At 43.8% G+C, this 21,111-nt stretch overlaps 2 protein-coding genes across 2 annotated transcripts; one reads left to right on the top strand and one right to left on the bottom strand.

The window, feature by feature from the left end:
- Window positions 1-2,933, top strand: utp23 (UTP23 small subunit processome component). Its single transcript, XM_029735715.1, has 3 exons — window positions 1-464; window positions 550-721; window positions 1,404-2,933. The coding sequence occupies exons 1-3, from the start codon at window positions 277-279 to the stop codon at window positions 1,797-1,799; spliced, it is 756 nt and encodes a 251-aa protein (XP_029591575.1). The 5' UTR covers window positions 1-276; the 3' UTR covers window positions 1,800-2,933.
- On the bottom strand, window positions 2,224-19,750 carry LOC115176139 (double-strand-break repair protein rad21 homolog A). The gene is given in 17 exon segments (XM_075074274.1): window positions 2,224-3,568; window positions 3,702-3,785; window positions 10,333-10,493; window positions 10,723-10,868; window positions 11,198-11,315; window positions 11,318-11,622; window positions 11,888-12,013; window positions 12,117-12,236; window positions 16,087-16,265; window positions 16,267-16,285; window positions 16,615-16,721; window positions 17,584-17,683; window positions 17,976-18,016; window positions 18,018-18,103; window positions 18,373-18,496; window positions 19,474-19,481; window positions 19,685-19,750. Coding segments are annotated over 17 exon segments (1,797 nt in total). The 3' UTR covers window positions 2,224-3,561.
- Between the last annotated feature and the right edge of the window lie 1,361 nt (window positions 19,751-21,111).

The following is a 21,111-nucleotide window of genomic DNA, read 5'->3' as shown; positions in this document are numbered from 1 at the left end:
ATTCTGACGTTTTGTTTCCAGACGAACATATTCAGATGTTACTCAACCAAGGAAACGTGTGTTTATATTTTCCATGCAACTAGATTTTATTGGTTATGTGATTTGTTATTAATCTGTGTGTACTAGTAAACCGATACTGACGAAAATTTACAGAATATACGTAATGCAATTGCGTCCATTTGAGTGATATTTGTGTGGGATTTTTCAGTAAGTAATCCTGTCGGACAAGCTCGTTAGCTCTTTTTAGTACATTCTTGGGCTAGCAAGCTAGTCACAATGACGATCAAGCGACAAAAGAAAGCCAAGAAAAACATCAATTTCTACAAACACAACTTCAGTTTTAGAGAGCCCTTTCAAATTCTCATCGACGGGACGTTTTGCCAGGCGGCTCTGAAGAACAAGATTCAAATCAAAGAGCAGATGCCGAAATACCTCATGGGGGAGGTGCAACTTTGTACTACAAAGTGAGTGGGGTTTGGTGTCCTAGTAAATGTCACACTGCCATGAGTTTTACACAATGACCGTTTTTTTTAACCTTATGTCCTACAGTTGTGCGCTGAAGGAACTTGAATCACTGAAAGACCTCTATGGTGCCAAACTCATCCTGCAGCGGTATCAGGTTAGGAACTGCAAGCATTTCAAGAACCCCGTCTCTGCGTCTGAGTGTCTGCACTCCATGCTGGAAGGGACAAATTCACACCACTACTTTGTTGCCACACAGGTAAGTGTTATGTCATACCTTTACTTACCTGGGTCAATCAATGGTCCTGTTTCCCTGCTCAGACCTGGCATGCATGCCACATTGACTGCCAAATTGCTGTAACATGGGACATGTTCCTCTGCTTAGACATTGCTGATGCATGCCAGATCTTACAACACCTGGATAGGTATCAGCTAACACATATCAGCTCCCGAGTGGCGCGGCGGTCTAAGGCACTGCATCTCAGTGCAAGAGGCGTCACTACAGTCCCTGGTTCGATTCCAGACTTTATCACATCCAGCCGTGATTGGGAGTCCCATAGGGCGGCGCACAATTGGCCCAGCTTCGTCCGGGTTTGGCCAGGGTAGACCGTCATTGTAAATAAGAAATTTGTTCTTAACTGACTTGCCAAGTTAAATAAAGGTACATAAAATAACCAGATCATATGTTATAGCAATATGGTGCCCTTGATGACGTGGTACGCAACCATTGATTAATGCATGCAACGTCTGACCAGGGGAACACGACCATGTGGTTAGCTGATGGGTATTTTGCGTATCTAAGCGTTGTAAGTTTTGGCATGCGCTAGCAACGCTTGTCACCTCAGGATCAACGACCAATAGTGCCGCCCACCTAACTGTATGCATCCAGTCTAGACCAAATGCATTGATTGACCTCTTCCTGTCGGATGTTTAATTTCTAGGACCAAGAGCTGACAGCAGGCCTGAAGAAGATCCCAGGCGTGCCTCTTATGTATATCATCTCCAACACCATAGTGTTGGACAAGCCCAGCCAATGCTCGGTTAACCATGTGGAGGCTGTGGCTCTGGGAGAGATGGTCACCCCAGCCCAGCAGCAGAGCATCAACAGCCTGAAGGAGGTGCAGGGGATCGGGCAGGATGGAGAGCGCCGGGGCAAGAAGCGTAAGAGGAAAATCTCCAATCCCAACCCGCTCAGCTGCCTAAAGAAGAAGAAAAAACAGCCACCGACGCAGCCTCTTAAGACTGAGGGTGAGAAGAAGAAACGGAACCGTCAAAGGAAACGTAGCAAGCCAGAGGGAGGCAAGGGTCCATCCCTCAAACCGCTCCCAAACCCTTAGTGTGGTGGGAAGAGACTTGTTTTGTCAGGGCAGTAAAAATAGCTGCTTTTTTCCCCCCACTGTTCCCAAAGTTTGAAATTTGAACAGCTGCATATAAATGTATAGCTCTTTTTATAAATTACCGTTTATATCTTTACTAAACACATTTGCCAGATCAAAGACATCTCATTGGAATTCAAGAGATCCAACTTCAAATGTCTGGAGAACATCTTTTGAAGAAGCACATAATGAATTCAGTCTTTATTGCGTCACGGTTCATGACGTCATGTTTCTAAAAATGTGTCCTCAAACCGTTCACAATCTAGTTTTTGACCATCAGAAGGTATTGCTATTCTAAGTCATTATTATAGTAAGTCCATAGCCATTATACCCAGTTCGCTGGCTCAATGAACCAGCTATGAAAAGGATCGTCATTGACATGAACTGTTAACAGTATTCATTTTATTAGAAAACTTACATCAGTTGCTGGGGCTCAGGACTACAGGCATGGCATCAAAAATCTGAGTAAGAACACATTTTAACAACCGTATCTACAAGATGTCGTTTTGGGTTTTATACAAAAAGGAAAATGCAAGTTTACTGGCACATAGTTTAAAAGGGATACACTGAAACATAAACAATTTCAGAGGGAGTCCGTGGATATCAAAACAATACATTAATTGTAAAGGATGGTCAGAAAACTATAAATGTACTTGTCCTCTGCAGCTATGAACCATGATAAGACGAGCAATAGCATATTCAAGAATGACTGTCGCAACGAGTCTAAACACCTATGCAAGTTTCCATCAAAACTTTTAGATTATTAATGAATACCAAATTAAAGTTTTCTATACCAGAGATTTCTTGACATTCAGCTGCATCAAAGTACAATGAAATGTAGTTTCCTGACACCCACTGGGCTGAGTTGTCTTGAAATTTAGAGATTGTGATGAAAATGACGACAGCTTCAAAATATGATGCGAAAGATGCAGCCTTAAGTCTAATTCTGACCAAACCATTAACATATGCATTAGATAGGTGATACGAGTATTTTCATTGTCACAGTATGTGACTTAAAACAAAGGTAATTATTCAAGAAATACCATAAAAATATAATTTCAGGAGCAATTCATTGGAATAAAGTATATTTCAAAATGGAGCATGCAATAAGCGTAGTTTTTTAAATCTACATGATCCTCAAATCACAACAATGGAGACATTTTAAATGTCTGAAGATATTTGAAAATATAAAGTACAGTCAGAGACACAAGCACTTGTAAACACAATTAAAAACTAGGTGTTGCCACGCCAGCCCAGGCTTCTTCACCTGCGGGTGGAGGGTGTGCTTAGAAGTATTTCTGTCTATAATAAAGCCCTTTTGTGGGGAAAAACTAATTGGCTGGACATGGCTTCCCCAGTGGGTAGGTCTAAGCCCACCCATGGCTGCACCCCTGCCAGTCGTGTGAAATCCATAGATTTGAAAATGTTGCCGGTTGTGTTTTTGTTCAGTGTATTATATATATGCACAGTGTCAGAGAACTAAATAACATCCTATACAAACAAAAACCGTTTTAGAGTAAAAGCAGCCAGTGTCGAGTCTAGATTAGGTGGAAGCGGGCTCCAGGGGTGGCGATGATGTCGCTGTAGTGCTCTGTCTGGTTGAGCTACACCGCCGGCTGCTTCTTCAGAACCAGGAAGCTGTAGAACTTGGCGGCAGCCTGCTTCTTGTTGTTGTTCCTGCACAGATCCAGCAGGCTAATTTGCTTGGCCCCCGTCTTGGCCATCACCCTCTGTTGAAGGGAGGGAGAGAACAGGTACGTCACGGTTAAGACCCGGTTCTGGTTAGAAATGTTGGGGTTCACTTGGTGAGTCACAACAATTAGTAGAGCTCAGTGCTCTCGTTGAAGCTCTCCTATGACATACCTGCAGGCCGTGGAGCATCTGCTAGGTTCTCTTGTTCCACCTCCTCTCCTCTCAGTCCTGTTCTCCGGCCTGACCTTCCTCATCCTTTCATGGAACACACATAACATTAACTCTACATAAATAATACACTTTAGCCAATGTACAAGCAATGTAAGACAGTAAGAGACATGCTTCTGCGTACTCCTAGGCCTACAGTGCCTTCAGAAAGTATTAATACACCATTACTTATTCCACATTTTTTGTTACAGCCCGAATTCCAAATGTATTAAAATAGATCTCACCCATCTACACACAATTTTATTGAAAATGAAATACACTACATCGTCAATGTTGGGCGATTAGGCCTGGCTCACAGTCTTAGTTCCAATTCATCCCAAAGGTGTTCGATGGGGTTGAGGTCAGGGCTCTGTGCAGGCCAGTCAAGTTCTTCCACACCAATCGACAAACCATTGTCACGCTGAAACAGGAAAGGGCTTTTGCTAGAACTGTCACGCTGAAACAGGAAAGGGCTTTTTCTGGAACTAAGGTGCCTGAACCATGAAAAACAGCTCCAGACCATTATTCCTCCTCCACCAAATTTTACAGTTGGCACTATGCATTTCGGGCAGGTAGCGTTCCCTTGGCATTCGCCAAACGCAGATTCGTCATCGGACTGCCAGATGGTGAAGCGTGATTCATCACTCCAGCAAATGCGTTTCCACTGCTCCAGAGTCCAATGGCGGCAAGTTTTACACCACTCCAGCCAACGCTTGGCATTGCGCACAGTGATCTTAGGCTTGTGTGCGGCTGCTCGGCCATGTAAACCCATTTCACGATGCTCCTGATGAACAGTTCTTGTGCTGATGTTGCTTCCCAAGGCAGTTTGGAAGTTGGTAGTGAGTGTTGCAACCGAGGACAATTTTTTTACACGCTATGCACTTCAGCACTTGGCGGTCCCGTTCTGTGAGCTTGTGTGGCCTACCACTTGGCGGCTGAGTTGTTGTTGCTCATAGACGTTTCCACTTCACAATAACAGCGCTTACAGTTGAATGGGGCAGCTCTAACAGGGCAGAAATTTAACAAATTGGCTTGTTGGAAAGGTGGCATCCTATGACAGTGCCACGTTGAAAGTCACTCAGCTCTTCAATATGGGCCATTCTACTGCCAATGTTTAGCTATGGAGATTGCATGGCTGTGTGCTCGATTTTATACACCTGTCAGCAATGGCTGTGGCTGAAATTGCCAAATCCACTAATTTGAAGGGGTGTCCACATACTTTTGCATATACACTACTGTTCAAAAGTTTGGGGCCACTTAGAAACGTACTTGTTAAAAAAATAGGGGAAAAAAAGTCCATTAAAATAACATTAAATTGATCGGAAATACAGTGTAGACATTGTTAATGTTGTAAATAACTATTGTAGCTGGAAACGGCAGATTTTTTATTGAATATCTACATAGGCGTACAGAGGCCTATTATCAGCAACCATCACTCCTGTCCGGCCCGCCACAGGAGTCGCTAGTGCGCGATGGGACAAGGACATCCCTGCCAGCCAAACCCTCCCCTAACCCGAACGACGCTGGGCCAATTGTGCACCGCCTCATGGTTCTCCCGATCACGGCTGGCTGCGACAGAGCCTGGACTCAAACCCAGAATCTCTAGTGGCACAGCGATGCAGTGCCTTACACAACTGTGCCACTCAGGAGGACCAAGTTTATCATTTTAAAAGGCTAATTGATCATTAGAAATCCCTTTTGCAATTATGTTAGCGCAGCTGAAAACTGTTGTTCTGATTAAAGAAGCAATAAAACTGGTCTTCTTTAGACTAGTTGAGTATCTGGAGCATCAGCATTTGTGGGTTCGATTACAGGCTCAAAATGGCCAGAAACAAAGAACTTTCTTCTGAACCTCGTCAGTCCATTCTTGTTCTGAGAAATGAAGGCTATTCCATGTGAGAAATTGCCAAGAAACTGAAGATCTCATACAACACTGACTACTCCCTTCACAGAACAGCGCAAACTGGCTCTAACCAGAATAGAAAGAGGAGTGGTGTCTAGTTTGAGAAACATTTCCTCACAAGTCCTCAACTGGCAGCTTCATTAAATAGTACCCGCAAAACACCAGTCTCAACGTCAACAGTGAAGAGGCGACTCCGGGATGCTGGCCTTCTAGGCAGAGTTGCAACGAAAAAGACATATCTCAGACTGGCCAATAAAAATAAAAAGATTAAGATGGGCAAAAGAACACAGACACTGAACAGAGGAAGATTGGGAAAAAGTATTATGGATGACAAATCTAAGTATGAGGCGTTCAGATCACAAAGAAGAACATTCTTGAGACACTGAAAAAATGAAAAGATGCTGGAGGAGTGCTTAACGCCGTCTGTCAAGCATGATGGCGACAATGTGATGGTCTGGGGTGCTTTGGTGGTAGTAAAGTGGGAGATTTGTACAGGGTAAAAGGGATCTTGAAGGAGGAAGGCTATCACTCCATTTTGCAATGCCATACCCTGTGGGCGGCACTTAAATTGGAGCCAATTTCCTCCTACAACAGGACAATGACCCAAAGCACAGCTCCAAACTATGCAATAACTATTTAGGAAAGAAGCAGTCAGCTAGTATTCTGTCTATAATGGAGTGGCCAGTACAGTCACTGGATCTCAACCCTACTGAGCTGTTGTGGGAGCAGCTTGACCGTACGGTACGTAAGAAGTGCCCATCAAGCCAATCTAACTTGTGGGAGGTGCTTCAGGAAGCATGGGGTGAAATCTCTTCAGATTACCTCAACAAATTGACAACTAGAATGCCAAAGGTCTGCAAGGCTGTAATTGCTACAAATAGAGGATTCACAATTATTATTTCAATTAAAAATCATTATTTATAACCTTGTCAACTTCTTGACTATCTTTCCTGTTCATTTTGCAACTCATTTCATGTATGTTTTCATGGAAAATATGGACATTTCTAAGTGACCCCAAACTTTTGAACGGTAGTGTATAGTGTAAGTCTCGAAGAGCATTCCACACCTGGATTTTGCAACATTTGCCCATAAATATTTTCAAAATTCTTCAAGCTCTGTCAAATTGGTAGTTGATCATTGCTAGACAACCATTTTCAGGTCTTGCCATAGATTTTCAAGCAGATTTAAGTCAAAACTGTAACTCGGCCACTGTCTTCTTGGTAAGCAACTCCAGTGTAGATTTAGCTTTGTGTTTTGGGTTATTGTTCTGCTGAAAGGTGAATTCATCTCCCAGTGTCTGGTGGAAAGCAGACAACCAGGTTTTCCTCTTGGATTTTGCCTGTGCTAAGCTCCATTACATTTATTTTTTATCCTGAAAAACTCCCCAGTCCTTAACAATTACAAGAATACTCATAACATGATGCAGCCACCACTATGCTTGAAAATATGGAGTGTGGTACTCAGTAATGTGTTGCATTGGATTTGCCGCAAACACTTTGTATTCAGCACAAAAAGTGAATTGCTTTGCCACATTTTTTGCAGTATTACTTTAGTTCCTTGTTGCAAACAGGATGCAAGTTTTGGAATCTTTTTTAGTCTATACAGGCTTCCTTCTTTTGACTGTCAATTAGGTTAGTATTGTGGAGTAACTACAATGCTGTTGATCCATCTTCATTTTCTCCTATCAAAGCCATTAAACACTAACTGTTTTAAAGTCACCATTGGCCACATGTTGAAATCCCTGAGCGGTTTCCTTCCTCTCCGGCAACTGAGTTAGGAAAGACGCCTGTAGCTTTGTAGTGACTGGGTGTATTGATACACCATCCAAAGTGTAATTAGTAACTTGCTCAAAGGGCTATTCAATGTCTGGTTTATTTTACATTCACTCATCTGCCATCACTACCTGCTGCCTTATATACATAGACTTGAAATCACTGGCCACTTTAATAATGTTTACATATTTTGCATTACTCATCTCATATGTATATACTGTATTCTATACTATTCTACGGTCTATGCCGCTCTGACATTGCTCGCCCAGATATATATATTCTTAATTCCATTCCTTTAGTTTAGTGTGTATTGTATTTATTGTTGTGAAATTGTTAGATATTACTTGATAGATATTACTGCTCTGTTGGAGCTAGAAACACAAGCATTTTGCTACACCCACAATAACATCTGCTAAACATGTGTAAGTGACAAATCAAATGTGATTTCATTTGAATAGGTGCCCTTCTTTGCGAGCCATGGAAAACTTCCCTGAGTCTTTGTGGTTGAATCTGTGTTTGAAATGTACTGCTCGACTGAGGGACCTTACAGATCATTTTATGTGTGGGGTACAGAGATAAGGCAGTCATTTAAAAATCATGATAAACACTATTATTGCACAGAGTGAGTCCATGCAACTTATGTGGCTTGTTAAGCGAATTTTTACTCCTGAACTTATTTAGGCTTGCCATAACAAAGGGATTAAATACTAATTGACTCAAGACATTACAGCTTTTACTTTAAGTAATTTGTAAAATAAATAGAAAAACATAATTCCACTTTGACATTATGGGGTATTGTGTGTAGGCCTGTGATAATATTTGTAAAAAATGTTTATCTACTGTCTTCCCGGGTGGTGCAGCGGTCTAAGGACCTGAATCTTTGGCTTTACTTGGCTCATCGCGCTCTAGTGACTCCTTGTGGCAAGCCGGGCACCTGCATTCTGACTTCAGTCGTCAGTTGAGCGATGTTTCCTTTGACACATTGGTGCAGCTGGCTTCGGGGTTGAGTGGGTGGGTGTTAACCTGTTAGAGATAGGGGGCAGTATTTACACGGCCGGATAAAAAAACGTACCCGATTTAATCTGGTTATTACTACTGCCCAGAAACTAGAATATGCATATAATTATTGGCTTTGGATAGAAAACACCCTACAGTTTCTAAAACTGTTTGAATGGTGTCTGTGAGTATAACAGAACTCATACGGCAGGCAAAAACCTGAGAAGATTCCTTACAGGAAGTGGCCTGTCTGACAATTTCTTGGGCTTCTTCACTCTCTTTTTTGAAAACTGAGGATCTCTGCTGTAACGTGACACTTCCTACGGCTCCCATAGGCTCTCAGAAGGCGGGAAAAAGCTGAATGATGTCTTTGGAGCCCATGGCTGAAAAACATTAGCGCCTTTGGTAAGTGGTCGATCAGAGGACAATGAGACCGAGGCGCGTGCACGAGGCGACCCCATGTTTTTATTTTCTCTGTCTTTGAACGTAAACAGGGTTTCCCGGTCGGAATATTATCGCTTTTTTACGAGAAAAATGGCATAAAAATTGATTTTAAACAGCGGTTGACATGCTTCGAAGTACGGTAATGGAATATTTAGAATTTTTTTGTCATGAAACGCGTCGGGCACGTCACCCTTCTTTACCCTTCGGATAGTGTCTTGAACGCACGAACAAAACAGAGGATATTTGAACATAACTATGGATTATTTTGAACCAAACCAACATTTGTTATTGAAGTAGAAGTCCTGGGAGTGCATTCTGACGAAGAACAGCAAAGGTAATCCAATTTTTCTTATAGTAAATCTGACTTTGGTGAGGGCTAAACTTGGTGGGTGTCAAAATAGCTAGCCCGTGATGGCTGGGCTATCTACTCAGAATATTGCAAAATGTGCTTTCACCGAAAAGCTATTTTAAAATCGGACATAGCGATTGCATAAAGGAGTTCTGTATCTATAATTCTTAAAATAATTGTTGTGTTTTTTGTGAACGTTTATCGTGAGTAATTTAGTAAATTCACCGGAAGTTTGCGGTGGGTATGCTAGTTCTGAACGTCACATGCTAATGTAAAAAGCTGGTTTTGATATAAATATGAACTTGATTGAACAAAACATGCATGTATTGTATAACATAATGTCCTAGGATTGTCATCTGATGAATATCATCAAAGGTTAGTGCTGCATTTAGCTGTGGTTTGGGTTTATGTGACATTATATGCTAGCTTGAAAAATGGGTGTCTGATTATTTCTGGCTGGGTACTCTGCTGACATAATCTAATGTTTTGCTTTCGTTGTAAAGCCTTTTTGAAATTGGAGAGTGTGGTTAGATTAACGAGAGTCTTGTCTTTAAAATGGCGTAAAATAGTAATATGTTTGAGAAATTGAAGTAATAGCATTTCTAAGGTATTTGAATAACGCGCCACGGGATTCCACTGGCTGTTGAGTAGGTGGGACGATTTGGTGCCACCTACCCTAGAGAGGTTTTAAGAAGCGCGATTTGGCGGGTCATGTTTCAGAGGACGCATGACTCAATCGTCACCTCTCCCAAGCCCATTGGGGAGTTGCAGCGATAAGACAAGATCATAATTTGGGAGAAAAGGGGGGTAAAATACAAAACAATTATAATATCTATTTTAAATTCAGGCTGTAACACAACAAAATGTGGAAAACGTCAAGGGGTGTGAATACTTTCTGAAGTCCCTGTACACATTTAGCTTCCTTTGGAAGCTAAGACAGAATAGATCAGTGGTCACCAGCCATGGTCCAAGAGAGCCACATTGTCTGTAGGATTTTCTTCCAGTCCTGCACTAACACACGCAATTCCATCAGCTGTTTAGTTCTTACTTGGAACACAAGTCTGCACACCCTGTAGCTCTTCAGAACCAGGGTTGGCGGTGACCACTGGCACATCTTTGTCTCTATCTCACCTCGTCCTCTCCTTCCTTCCTTCCTTGGCCTTTTTCTCCCCTATCAGGTCCAGCTCGGGGTACAGGCTGAGGTTGGTGCTGTCCTCAGGGGGCAGCTCCACCGTCATGTCCAATTGCTGGGACACACCTGAATGGTTGGCAGCCTGTTCCAGAGTACCCATCTGGATGGAGAGAGAATAAGAATGTTTGAGTGATTGAGTAGGGGGTTGAGTATGGGCAAAAGATAGAAGCAGGTCAAACTTCTACTATCAAAAAGCACTAATGAGATCTCCCAGTGGATACAATATCAAACCCCAACAAGCCTTATATGCTTGACAAACTGCCTTTGAAAGTTTCCCTAGCCATAGTTAAACAGGGCTTGAGCGAAGAGAGGAGGAAAGAGGCACTCACGGGCAAGGCTGGCTCTGTGTCCTGGGCCTTGCATTTCTGGCCGTGCATGGAGGAGGGTGGGGGCATGACTGACTCGTCCAGGGTGGTCCTGCTGCCCTCCATGGCCGATGCCTGCAGTACACTGGGCTCCACCAGGATGGTCTGGTCTGGAGCACATACAATTACACACAGACAGAACATTAAACTGCAGTAATCAAAGAAAGGTATTGAGTACAAGTACATGAGTGTTATGGATGAGGATCGGATGAAGTGCTTATGTCAGACTGGGAGTCTGTCTGCTCCACTGGTGTTGAAGAAATTCCAATAGTACTACTTTGAGTGTCTACTACTTTAAATGTCTCTACTTTGAATACCAGCCTATGTCTTAATATAATAACCATGCCGAGAGTTGGCCCTCTAGCCTATAATGGCATCTACTGTAGAGGAATGCACTGTTGACATTCGGTAGTGAGTTAACTGGAGTGGAATATCTTACCGATGATGTCCCTCTGCATGACCTCCTCTCTGGGAACCTCAGGGTTCTCCAGGTCCTTCAAGAACTCATCCAGGCTGTCTGCCTCACTTCCCTTCCTCCTCTTCCTCATCTCATCTCATCTGGCACCAGGGGGGTCAGGGTGAGCACAATAACAGTACACAGCCCTTGTTTGTCTAACTACTAGACCAATTGCAGGGTTACTTTGAGAAGCCTGCTGTTCCAGAGGGGCTGTGCTGCCAGAGAGAAGAGCTTCTCCACACCTCCCATCTCTTTCCACATCATCAGCTTCTTGGTGGGCGGCGCAAGGTCCAGCGTGGTGACGATGTCAGAGTAGTCGCTGAGCTGGGCACGGATGGTCTTGCTATCCAGCTCCTTCAGGTTGTCCACAGTCAGCTTCCTCTTCCTCTTGGCTTTGGTTTCCTTCACTGTGAGGAGTAAAGAGAAAATAACTTGTAAGTGAATAGTGACAGCAGTGGGATCCAGGGTGGTAGGGGTGCCTTGAAGAACAAGAAAGTGTTGAAGATCTTTTGTGTGCTACTAAACTCCAAGAAGAGAGCAGTGGTGGAACTAAGTGAATACGTTATGGCATAGGTCTATGTGATGTAGTGACATGCATAACAGTTTGGGTTTGTTATAATATAATAACATGACTATCAGAATTTGAGGGTTTGTGAAAGATTGTGGGCTGACCTGTGATGTCGATGGGCTCCAGGGCGAAAGCCTCCTCGTTGTGTACCAGCGTGGTCTGCTCTGGCTGGTCCTGCATGGCGGGCAGGGGCTCTGCTGGGCCTGAGTCTGGGCTGTCTGGACCTCCCGCTATACACACACACAACATATATAAAAACATACAATAACTAATATAAAAGTGTTGGCTAAGATCATGTTGGTCGAAACATTGTTATGGGAACAGCATACTTACGTGAGAAGGCATCAAAGTCATCTTCGACATCGTGTTCCTGCAGCCTCAGCACGCTCTCTGTGATGGCGGGAGGGTCATCGAAAATGCCACCCCCATCCTTGTTACTTTGGAGCTTGTCAACTAGAAACAGGCAGGAAAGTGGCAATGCTCAGCAGGAATTAAAGCTGTAATATGTAACTTTTTGGGCAAACTGACCAAATTCACATAGAAATTTGAGTTATAGATCTGTCCTTCATTGAAAACAAGTCTTAAAAACTATATATGTTCTAGGTGCGCTATTTCTATGCTTCCCATTCTTAAGTTTCGTTTTGCGTTTCTTACTTTCAGATTTGTACACCAGCTTCAAACAGCTGAAAATACAATATTTTTGGTTATGGAAAATATATTTCACAGCAATTTAGATGGTACAATGATTGTCTACACTACACTTGCTTGTTTTATCACAAACTGAAATTAGGCTATTAGAATTTTAGCAACCAGGAAACAGCAGAGCGATTTCTGTATAGTGCATCTTTAAAACCTTAGCAAACGGGCCTCCCAAGTGGTGCAGCGGTCTAAGGCATTGCATGGCAGTGTTGCGGCATCACTACAACTGTGACTGGGAGTCCCATTGGGCGGCGTACAATTGGCCCAGCGTTGTCCGGGTTAGGGGAGGGTTTGGCCCGGTGCGGCTTTACTTGGCTCTTCGCGCTCTAGCAACTCCTTGTGGTGGGCCGGCGCCTGCAGGCTGACTTCGGTCGTCAGTTGAACAGTGTTTCATCAGACACATTGGTGCAGCTGGATTCCAGGTTAAGCGTGCAGGTGTTAAGAAGCATGGCTTGGCGAGTCATGTTTCAGAGGACGCAGGACTCGACCTTCGCCTCTCCCGAGCCCGTTGGGGAGTTGCAGCGATGAGACAAGACCGTAATCACGAAGGAGAAAAGGGGTGCAAAAATTACAACAAAAATAAACAATTTTTTTACGTTTTTATTTTCCTCTCCAGGGTTTTTTGACCAGGGGTTCGATTCAATCTGTATCGCTGAAGTTATTGCACGATTGAAATTTAAACATAATTTCCAAATGAGCTGACATGCAGCATTTAAGGCGTCCGCATGCTTCCCATCTGAAATAGTCCGGAACAGTTGGTTCATATTATCTGACTACATTTTGTGACGTTTTTGTTCGTTCTGGTCTTCGGCAAGGTTTTTTTTGGGCTGTTCGTGCACACACAAAAATGTCTTAAGGCAAGTCGGTAGCCAAAGTCTACAACTCTTTGTCGGTCACTGGTCAACAGCAATTCAACGGCTCAGACACGAGACATAAGTGGCAGGTTCTACAAACAATCACAGACTACAAAAATAAAATCAGCCACGTCACGGACACCGACGTCTTGCTTCCAGACAAACTAAACACCTACTTTGCGCGCTTTGAGGACCACACAGTGCCACCAAGGACTGTGGGCACTCCTTCTCCTTGGCCGACGTGAGTAAGACATTTAAACGTGTTAACCCTCGCAAGGCTGCCGGCCCAGACGGCATCCCTAGCCACGTCCTCAGAGCATGCGCAGACCAGCTGGCTGGTGTGTTTAAGGACATATTCAATCTCTCCCTATCCCAGTCTGCTGTCCCCACATGCTTCAAGATGGCCGCCATTGTTCCACCATGCTTCAAGATGGCCACCATTGTTCCTGAACCCAAGAAGGCAAAGGTAACGGTACTAAATGACTATCACCCCGTAGCACTCACTTCTGTCATCATGAAGTGCTTTGAGAGACTAGTAGAGTAGGCCAGAAGACTAAACTGGAAAACCTAACCTCTATCAAAATAAAAAGATGGCGGAGCAGCAAGGGTGTTTATTTACATAGTGATTCCGGAACAAAAACAACAGTACTGCCATCAAACGTATGTATACTCTACGTGACACATGGTGGCAGCAGTGGGACCGGACTTCGGACGGACTTCTACATCACACTAGTCAAGGATCATAACACCTCCACCCTAGACCCACTTCAATTTGCATACCGCCCCAATAGGTCCACAGGCGATGCAATCGCCATCACACTGCCCTATCCCATCTGGATAAGGGGAATAGCTATGTAAGAATGCTGTTCGTTGACTAAAGCTCAGACTTCAACACCATAGTACCCTCCAAGCTCATCATTAACTTTGAACTTTGAGGCCCTGGGTCTCAACCCCGCCCTGTGTGATTGGGTCCTGGACATCCTGATGGGCCGCCCTTAGGTGGTGAAGGTAGGAAACAACATCTCCACTTCGCTGATCCTCAACACTGGGGCCCCACAAGGGTGCGTGCTCAGCCCCCTCCTGTACTCCCTGTTCACCCATGACTGCGTGGCCATGCACTCCTCCAACTCGATCAAGTTTGCAGACGACGTAACAGTAGTAGGCTTGATCACCAACAACGACGAGACCACCTACAGGAAGGAGGTGAGGGCCCTGGGAGTGTGGTGTCAGGATAACAACCTCTCACTCAACATCAACAAAACAAAGATGATCGTGGACTTCAGGAAACAGCAAAGGGAGCACTTCCCTATCCACATCGAAGGGACAGCAGTGGAGAAGGTGGAAAGTTTTAAGTTCCTTGGCGTACATATCACGGACAAACTGAAATGGTCCACCCACACAGACAGTGTGGTGAAGAAGGCGCAACAGAACCTCCTCAAGCTCAGGAGGCTGAAGAAATTTGGCTTGTCACCTAAAACCCTCACAAACTTTTACAGATGCACAATTGAGAGCATCCTGTCGGGCTGTATCACCGCCTGGTATGGCAACTGCACCACCCACAACCACAGGGCTCTCCAGAGGGTGGTGCGGTCTGCACAACGCATCACCGGGGGCAAACTACCTGCCCTCCAGGACACCTACAGAAAGGCTAAAAAGATCATCATGGACAACAACCACCCGAGCCACTGCCTATTCACCCCGCTACCATCCAGAAGGCGAGGTCAGTACAGGTGCATCAAAGCTGGGCCTGAGAGACAGCTTCTATCTCAAGGCCATCAGACTGTTAAACAGCCATCACCAGCACAGAGAGGCTGCTGCCTACATTCAGACTTGAAATCATTGGCCACTAACAAATGGATCAGTAGTCATTTTATTAATGATGTTTACATGTCTTGCATTACTCATCCCTTATGTATATACTGTATTTTATACAATCTATTGTATCTTGCCTATGCCGCTCGGATGTTATTCCATCCCTTTACACAAATCTAAGTATTAGGTAGTTGTTGTGGGATTGTTAAGATTACTTGTTAGATATTGCTGCACTGTCGGAACTAGAAGCACAAGCATTTCGCAACACTTGCATTAACATCTGCTAACCATGTGTATGTGACCAGTAAAATTTGATTTGAACAGAAGGGACTCTTCAATGAAGTGTTTGTTGTAATTCAACGAGAGACTAATCATTTTCACGCACAGTTTTTCACTTGAGAAATACTGCATCTTAGTTAGATGTGAAATTGTGCGACTAAGATCCTCTGCAAAAACCGTAAAAATTAATGACAGATTTCTCGAGTTATCTTAGATCGGCATCTCAAGATGAACGAACAGTACTATTGGCGCTAAGGTCTATTAAGGGAGTAGCACACTCGTTCAGTTCGTCTAGCCGAGTTCAGCTAGGCGCCAGCCGAACTGAATCATACAGAAGGCTTTACCATGAATGCAGTCTCCGACGACACAGGAACATTGTCTTTAAATTTCTATGGCGCTGTATGTAGCGCAGCTCTTTAGCACTACAGATTGAATCAAGCCACAGGGTTTTTACACCAGATACAATCATTATGTAAACAATCAATTGGCCACATTAGTCATGGAGAAGGCAAGGGCTATGTCCCAATTTACATCTCCATCCTCCCACACCTGTGCACACTTCAGGAGGAAGGAGATATTATTGAAACGCACCTAAGGAGCAAAGGAAAGAAAGAATTTGGTCATAGCCCCAACCCAGGTTATCCTTCCTTCCTTCTTACCCAGCATGCCTCCTTCGCTGTCAGCCATGGGGTCCTCTCCGAAGTCATCTTTGTACTGGTCGTCATACTCCAGGTGGTTGGACTTGTCTGTGATCTGGGCCTCTGAGGTCTCTGGGTCTAGGAGCAGGTTGGAGGCTGATGCACAGTGGATGTCCACCTCAAAGGCACTCTCTTCCCGCATCATCCATCCCAAAGTCAGCTGGAGGGGACAAAACACTGAATATGTTAGAATGAGTTTTCGGAATGTGTATGTACAGCAGTAATGAGTGGCGGGTTTTGTCACACTAGGAATGGAGAAGCTTGGAATAGGCTGGAGTATGGGTGCATTTCAATAATCTGCCTGGGTATGAAACTATGGTAAAAACATGGTAGACCACTACCAAGCATTTGCTATCACCTATCCATATCAGTGCAGATGAGGTGGAGGAGATGAAAAGGGAAGCAACTACAGACTATTGAGATGCAGCCATGGTTTAGTTCGGGGAGTGAGATGGTGAAAGGATTGGACCGGGAGGCCTGGCTACATACCGAAGTCATTTTCCTGCAGCAGGCTCAGGTTACCCACCTCCTCCCTCATGGTGATCGCTTCCACTCGACTCTGGTTCAATGTGAACTGCTTGATTACGTCGATGTCACTGCAAATACAACATAAATCACTACCACTGAGCAAAGAAACACCTATTACGCTGGGTACAAGCAAACCGATACCAGTAAGAGCATACAGAACTCCTGCAGGAGACTGAAAAGATTTGGCATGGGTCCTCAGATCCTCAAAAAGTTCTACAGCTGCACCATCCTGACTGGTTGCATCACCGCCTGGTATGGCAAGTCCTCTGCATCCGACCGCAAGGTGCTACAGAGGATAGCGCGTACAGCCCAGTACATCACTGGGACCAAGCTTCCTGCCATCCAGGGACCTCTATACCTGGCGGTGTCAGAGGAAGGCCCTAAAAATTGCCATACTGTTCTTTCTGCTACCACACGGCAAGCGGTACCGGAGCGCCAAGTCTGGGTCCAAAAGGCTCCTTAACAGCTTTTACTCCCAAGTCATAAGACTGCTGAACAGTTAATCAAATGGCTACCCGGACTATTTGTATTGACCCCCTTTTTTTACGCTGCTGCTACTCTGTTTATTATCTATGCATAGTCACTTTACCCCTACCTACATGTACATATGACCTCAATTACCTTGACTAACTCGTACCCCCACACATTGACTCAGTACCGGTACCCCCTGTATATAGCCTCGTTATTGTGTTACTTTTTTAACTTCAGTTTATTTCACAAATATTTTATCACTCTGCGCTGTTCGCTAAGGGCTTGTAAGTACGCATTTCACGGTAAGGTTTACTACACCTTTTGTAGTCAGCTCATGTGACAAATCAAATTTGATGTGAACATATACATCAATGGAGACACAGCACTCATCAAAGCTTCATGACAAATCTCAAAAAACATATTTCAACTTGTTGGGCTCTGATGACATGCAGGACTCACTCTAGGTCTGGTAGTGGCTGGTCGAAGTCGTGGAACTCTTCTGGCATGGTGATGGCGTTGTAGGCAGCTTCTCTGTTCTCCTCTGGCAGATCCACCACACCTGAGAGAGGACAGGGATGGAGGCAGGGGTCAGGCCAGCTCAAACCCACATAGTACACAGCCATAACATCTACCAACAATGTTAGTACTGTCTAGCAGCCCAGTGTGCCACTCACAAGCTTCATATTGGGACTCTTTTCAGGAGCCCAAATTTCAGTTCATTTAACAATATATGTCAACTAACAGTAAAATTAAGATTTAAAGGAGATGGCTGTTGAGCCAAACTGTAACTCTTGAATGTAAATCAACAAATAAGATGTTGAACCAGTCCAGCCGCCTAGCCAATATATTACCTGGTCTGAAGGCCATCTTGATCTTGATGAAAGCCTCGTTAGTCAGCCAACAAGTACTAGGCTTTCCTGTTGTAGATCCTCACCACCCCCAGGAGCAGATGACCTGAAGTACGCAGGGCCATTTTCACCTGGAGAAATAAATAATAAGAAAGAATGCAATTTAATCTAACACTGTTCCGAAATACACTTACCCTCTATGGCAAGATAATTCACTTCAAATCTCTAGTACGCTCATCTACCAAGTCCTGACCCACAGCAAGTGAGTTGAAAATGTACTCACTTCTACCGGTTCATGCAACACTAGTCTGTCAAAGTACCCTTACAGCAGTATTAACCTAGTGGAGACTAGAGAGTGCAGCACATGACAGAAGCGCTGTATGGATAATAGCTTGTTTACCTTGGGGCAGATGATGCTCTCCACACTGCTCTCCAGGTTGCATTCAAACACATGAGCCTTGGTGAGCTTCTTATCCCAGTGGGCTTGCTGAGTACAAAGTGGGCGTAAAACATTGACCCAGCACCTGCAGGGACAAAGGTTAGAGACTGCTGTTAGAAAAAACTTCCAGTCACAAGAGGTAATACACCTTGATGGTCATATTGAATAAGGAAAGATTAGACTTTCAGAAATACATTTTATATTGCCATGCATTAACCGTCATTTTTATACTACACTGGATTACTCAATATCTGTCAAAGTAACATTTGACTGTGTCATCAGTCCTCGCTGCTGGCAGACCAACGACACTATTCCATGACACACTGTATTGCATGACGAAAGTGCGTTGTGGATGAATGTTAATAAAATGAATGAACAACAATGATTGAATACTCAGAAATTAAATTAAGCCATTAAATAACTAACAAAAAATTGCGCAATTTTGTGATTTGTTTCCCTGACCGAATAATTTACCGCTACATCTGTCAAACTTTTGTTATCCTCCATGTGGAGGGAGGCGGAGGTTTTGTTTTGGTCTTGATACTGACAGAGTTCGTTTTTGTAAATTTAACAACACATGATACTTATTAAACACATCGGAACATTTATTAATATGCACAACTAGCTCAGTCGTCAAAAAGTATGAATACAACTGAGTTAGGAAGCCAATCGTTTGGATTGTAAAAAATACTAAATAATAACGGGGCCTCGACGCGAGCCCAACAACAGCCCCGGTAGCTAGCTTTGGGGGTTTTGTAGGAGACGTGAGCGCCACAGTGTTACATATTTGTACGTTTTGGTACAATATTGCGTTCCAGTTTAATAAACAAATGTGAAGCTAGCTAAGTACCCACAGTACAACAGGTAAAGACCTAATATAATAGGCTAGCTAATGTTACCGACCAGTGTGTGCGACGTAATCAACAACCCCTGTCATTTCCAAAACAGCTCGTATTCTGATAAGAATTTTGGTTTGTGTATACCATTTTTTTTTATCCAACATGCAAACGATTTGCTTTATTCCAGTAGTTGAAAGTATATTTAAAATGTAAATCAACTCACCAATTACGCTCCAATTTTTTGGGCGGCTGTACTGTAGTTTACTTTTTCCACCCCTCCTCTTCCTCCTCCCACTAAAAACAAACAAGATGGCAGCAACCATTTTTGGTCTCTTGCACGGAGAAGCCCCTGACTGCAGTGTGCAGTTCTGGGCCGGGCTCAATGTGGGTGGAGTCAAACGTTGGGGCCGGGCTCAATGTGGGCGGAGTCAAACGTTGGGGCTGGGCTCAAAGTGGGTGGGGTCAAACGTTGGGGCCGGGCTCAATGTGGGCGGAGTCATACTTCGGGGCCGGGCTCAAAGTGGGTGGAGTCAAACGGCGGGGCGGGGCCGGGCTCAATGTGGGCGGGGTCATACTTCGGGGTCGGGCTTAAAGTGGGTGGAGTCAAACGGCGGGGCCGGGCTCAATGTGGGCGGAGTCATACTTTGGGGCCGGGCTCAAAGTAGGTGGAGTCAAACGCGTTAACCCGAACCTTTCCCGTCTCCTTCAAGGTCACCCAAGTTCTTAATCGAACCTGACCTACATGGATAAAAATATAAACCATGGAAGTAAGTGAGACTGTCATTATGCATAATGTACTTTGTAATATTCATGTTATACCAGTGCAGTGGTACATTTTTATATGACCAACTACCACACCGATGTTAGCATAGGTTAATTAGTTGCCATTTGCACGTGAGGTAGCTAATTGCTCTCAATGAGGGAATCTTCTTTGGACAAATTTGCCTACTTGAGCAGTAAGCCTAGGTTTGTAGTTATGTAATTGATTTGATCGTTGATTTTCTGTGTTTCTTCAATGTATGGCTTGTTGTGTTTGGCTGGCTCTAAATGTGTATTGTTGATGCCATTCCCTTAGTTACACAGCGAGTCTACACAGCCTACACATAGTGTATATACAATAATGAAATCACCTGGTCCCAACATACATGGCAAGTCAAGAAAAGTCATTGTAACTTGTCCACACTGCAAACTGAAGTTAAATAAGAAAAACTTCAAAACACATTTACGAAGAAAGCATACACATTACTTTGAAGCAGTGTCCAATGTAAGATATTTGTCAGGTGAGTGCATTGATGTGAGAAATGGTGTGTTTGCAGTCAAATACATTTTCTGGTCCAGCAACACCCATACATGATGTGAAAAATACTTGGGCTAATTCAGTTCCAACTGTGTTAAAAACTGTTATGCATGCTGGAGCATAAAAAGCTTTTGAATTGTACTTTTTCTTTACTTTCACATACACTGTGTTCACAGAAACATTGCTCAGATCTTGTCCCCTGGACCTTGGAGGACTTTTGTTGTGGATGATGTTCAGGTTAGATATTCCTATAAATGATTTGATTGTCATTCCTTTATTGAAAATGGTACCTTGTTCACACCACAGGGCCTACCAAAGCAAGGTTTCTCTAACAACTATGGGGTGTTTGTTTTGATGGTAAGATGCTGGCCATTCAGTATATTATATTAGTCCTATTTTCTGTTATAACATATGAAAAGTTATTATTTCTGTGCTTGCAGCTTGTGCTTGCAGCATGCAAAGCACACTGTTGTTGTTGATCCTACTTTTTCTTGTTTATTATTCTTGACACTTTTTGGGACCAGTTTCCTACAGTTTTTACACAATTCATACATCAAACCCCTG

Source organism: Salmo trutta, chromosome 36 (genome assembly GCF_901001165.1).
Source record: "Salmo trutta chromosome 36, fSalTru1.1, whole genome shotgun sequence".
NCBI lineage: Eukaryota > Metazoa > Chordata > Actinopteri > Salmoniformes > Salmonidae > Salmo > Salmo trutta.
Note: the sequence above shows the minus strand (reverse complement) of the source record. Positions and strands in the feature narration are given on the sequence as shown.

Excerpts from the sequence above, each read along its gene's own strand:
- utp23 (XM_029735715.1), top strand. The coding sequence starts at position 277 with ATGACGATCAAGCGACAAAAGAAAGCCAAGAAAAACATCAATTTCTAC. Across the intron at positions 465-549 it reads GTGCAACTTTGTACTACAAA|TTGTGCGCTGAAGGAACTTG; the intron begins GTGAGTGGGGTT and ends TATGTCCTACAG. Across the intron at positions 722-1,403 it reads ACTACTTTGTTGCCACACAG|GACCAAGAGCTGACAGCAGG; the intron begins GTAAGTGTTATG and ends TTTAATTTCTAG.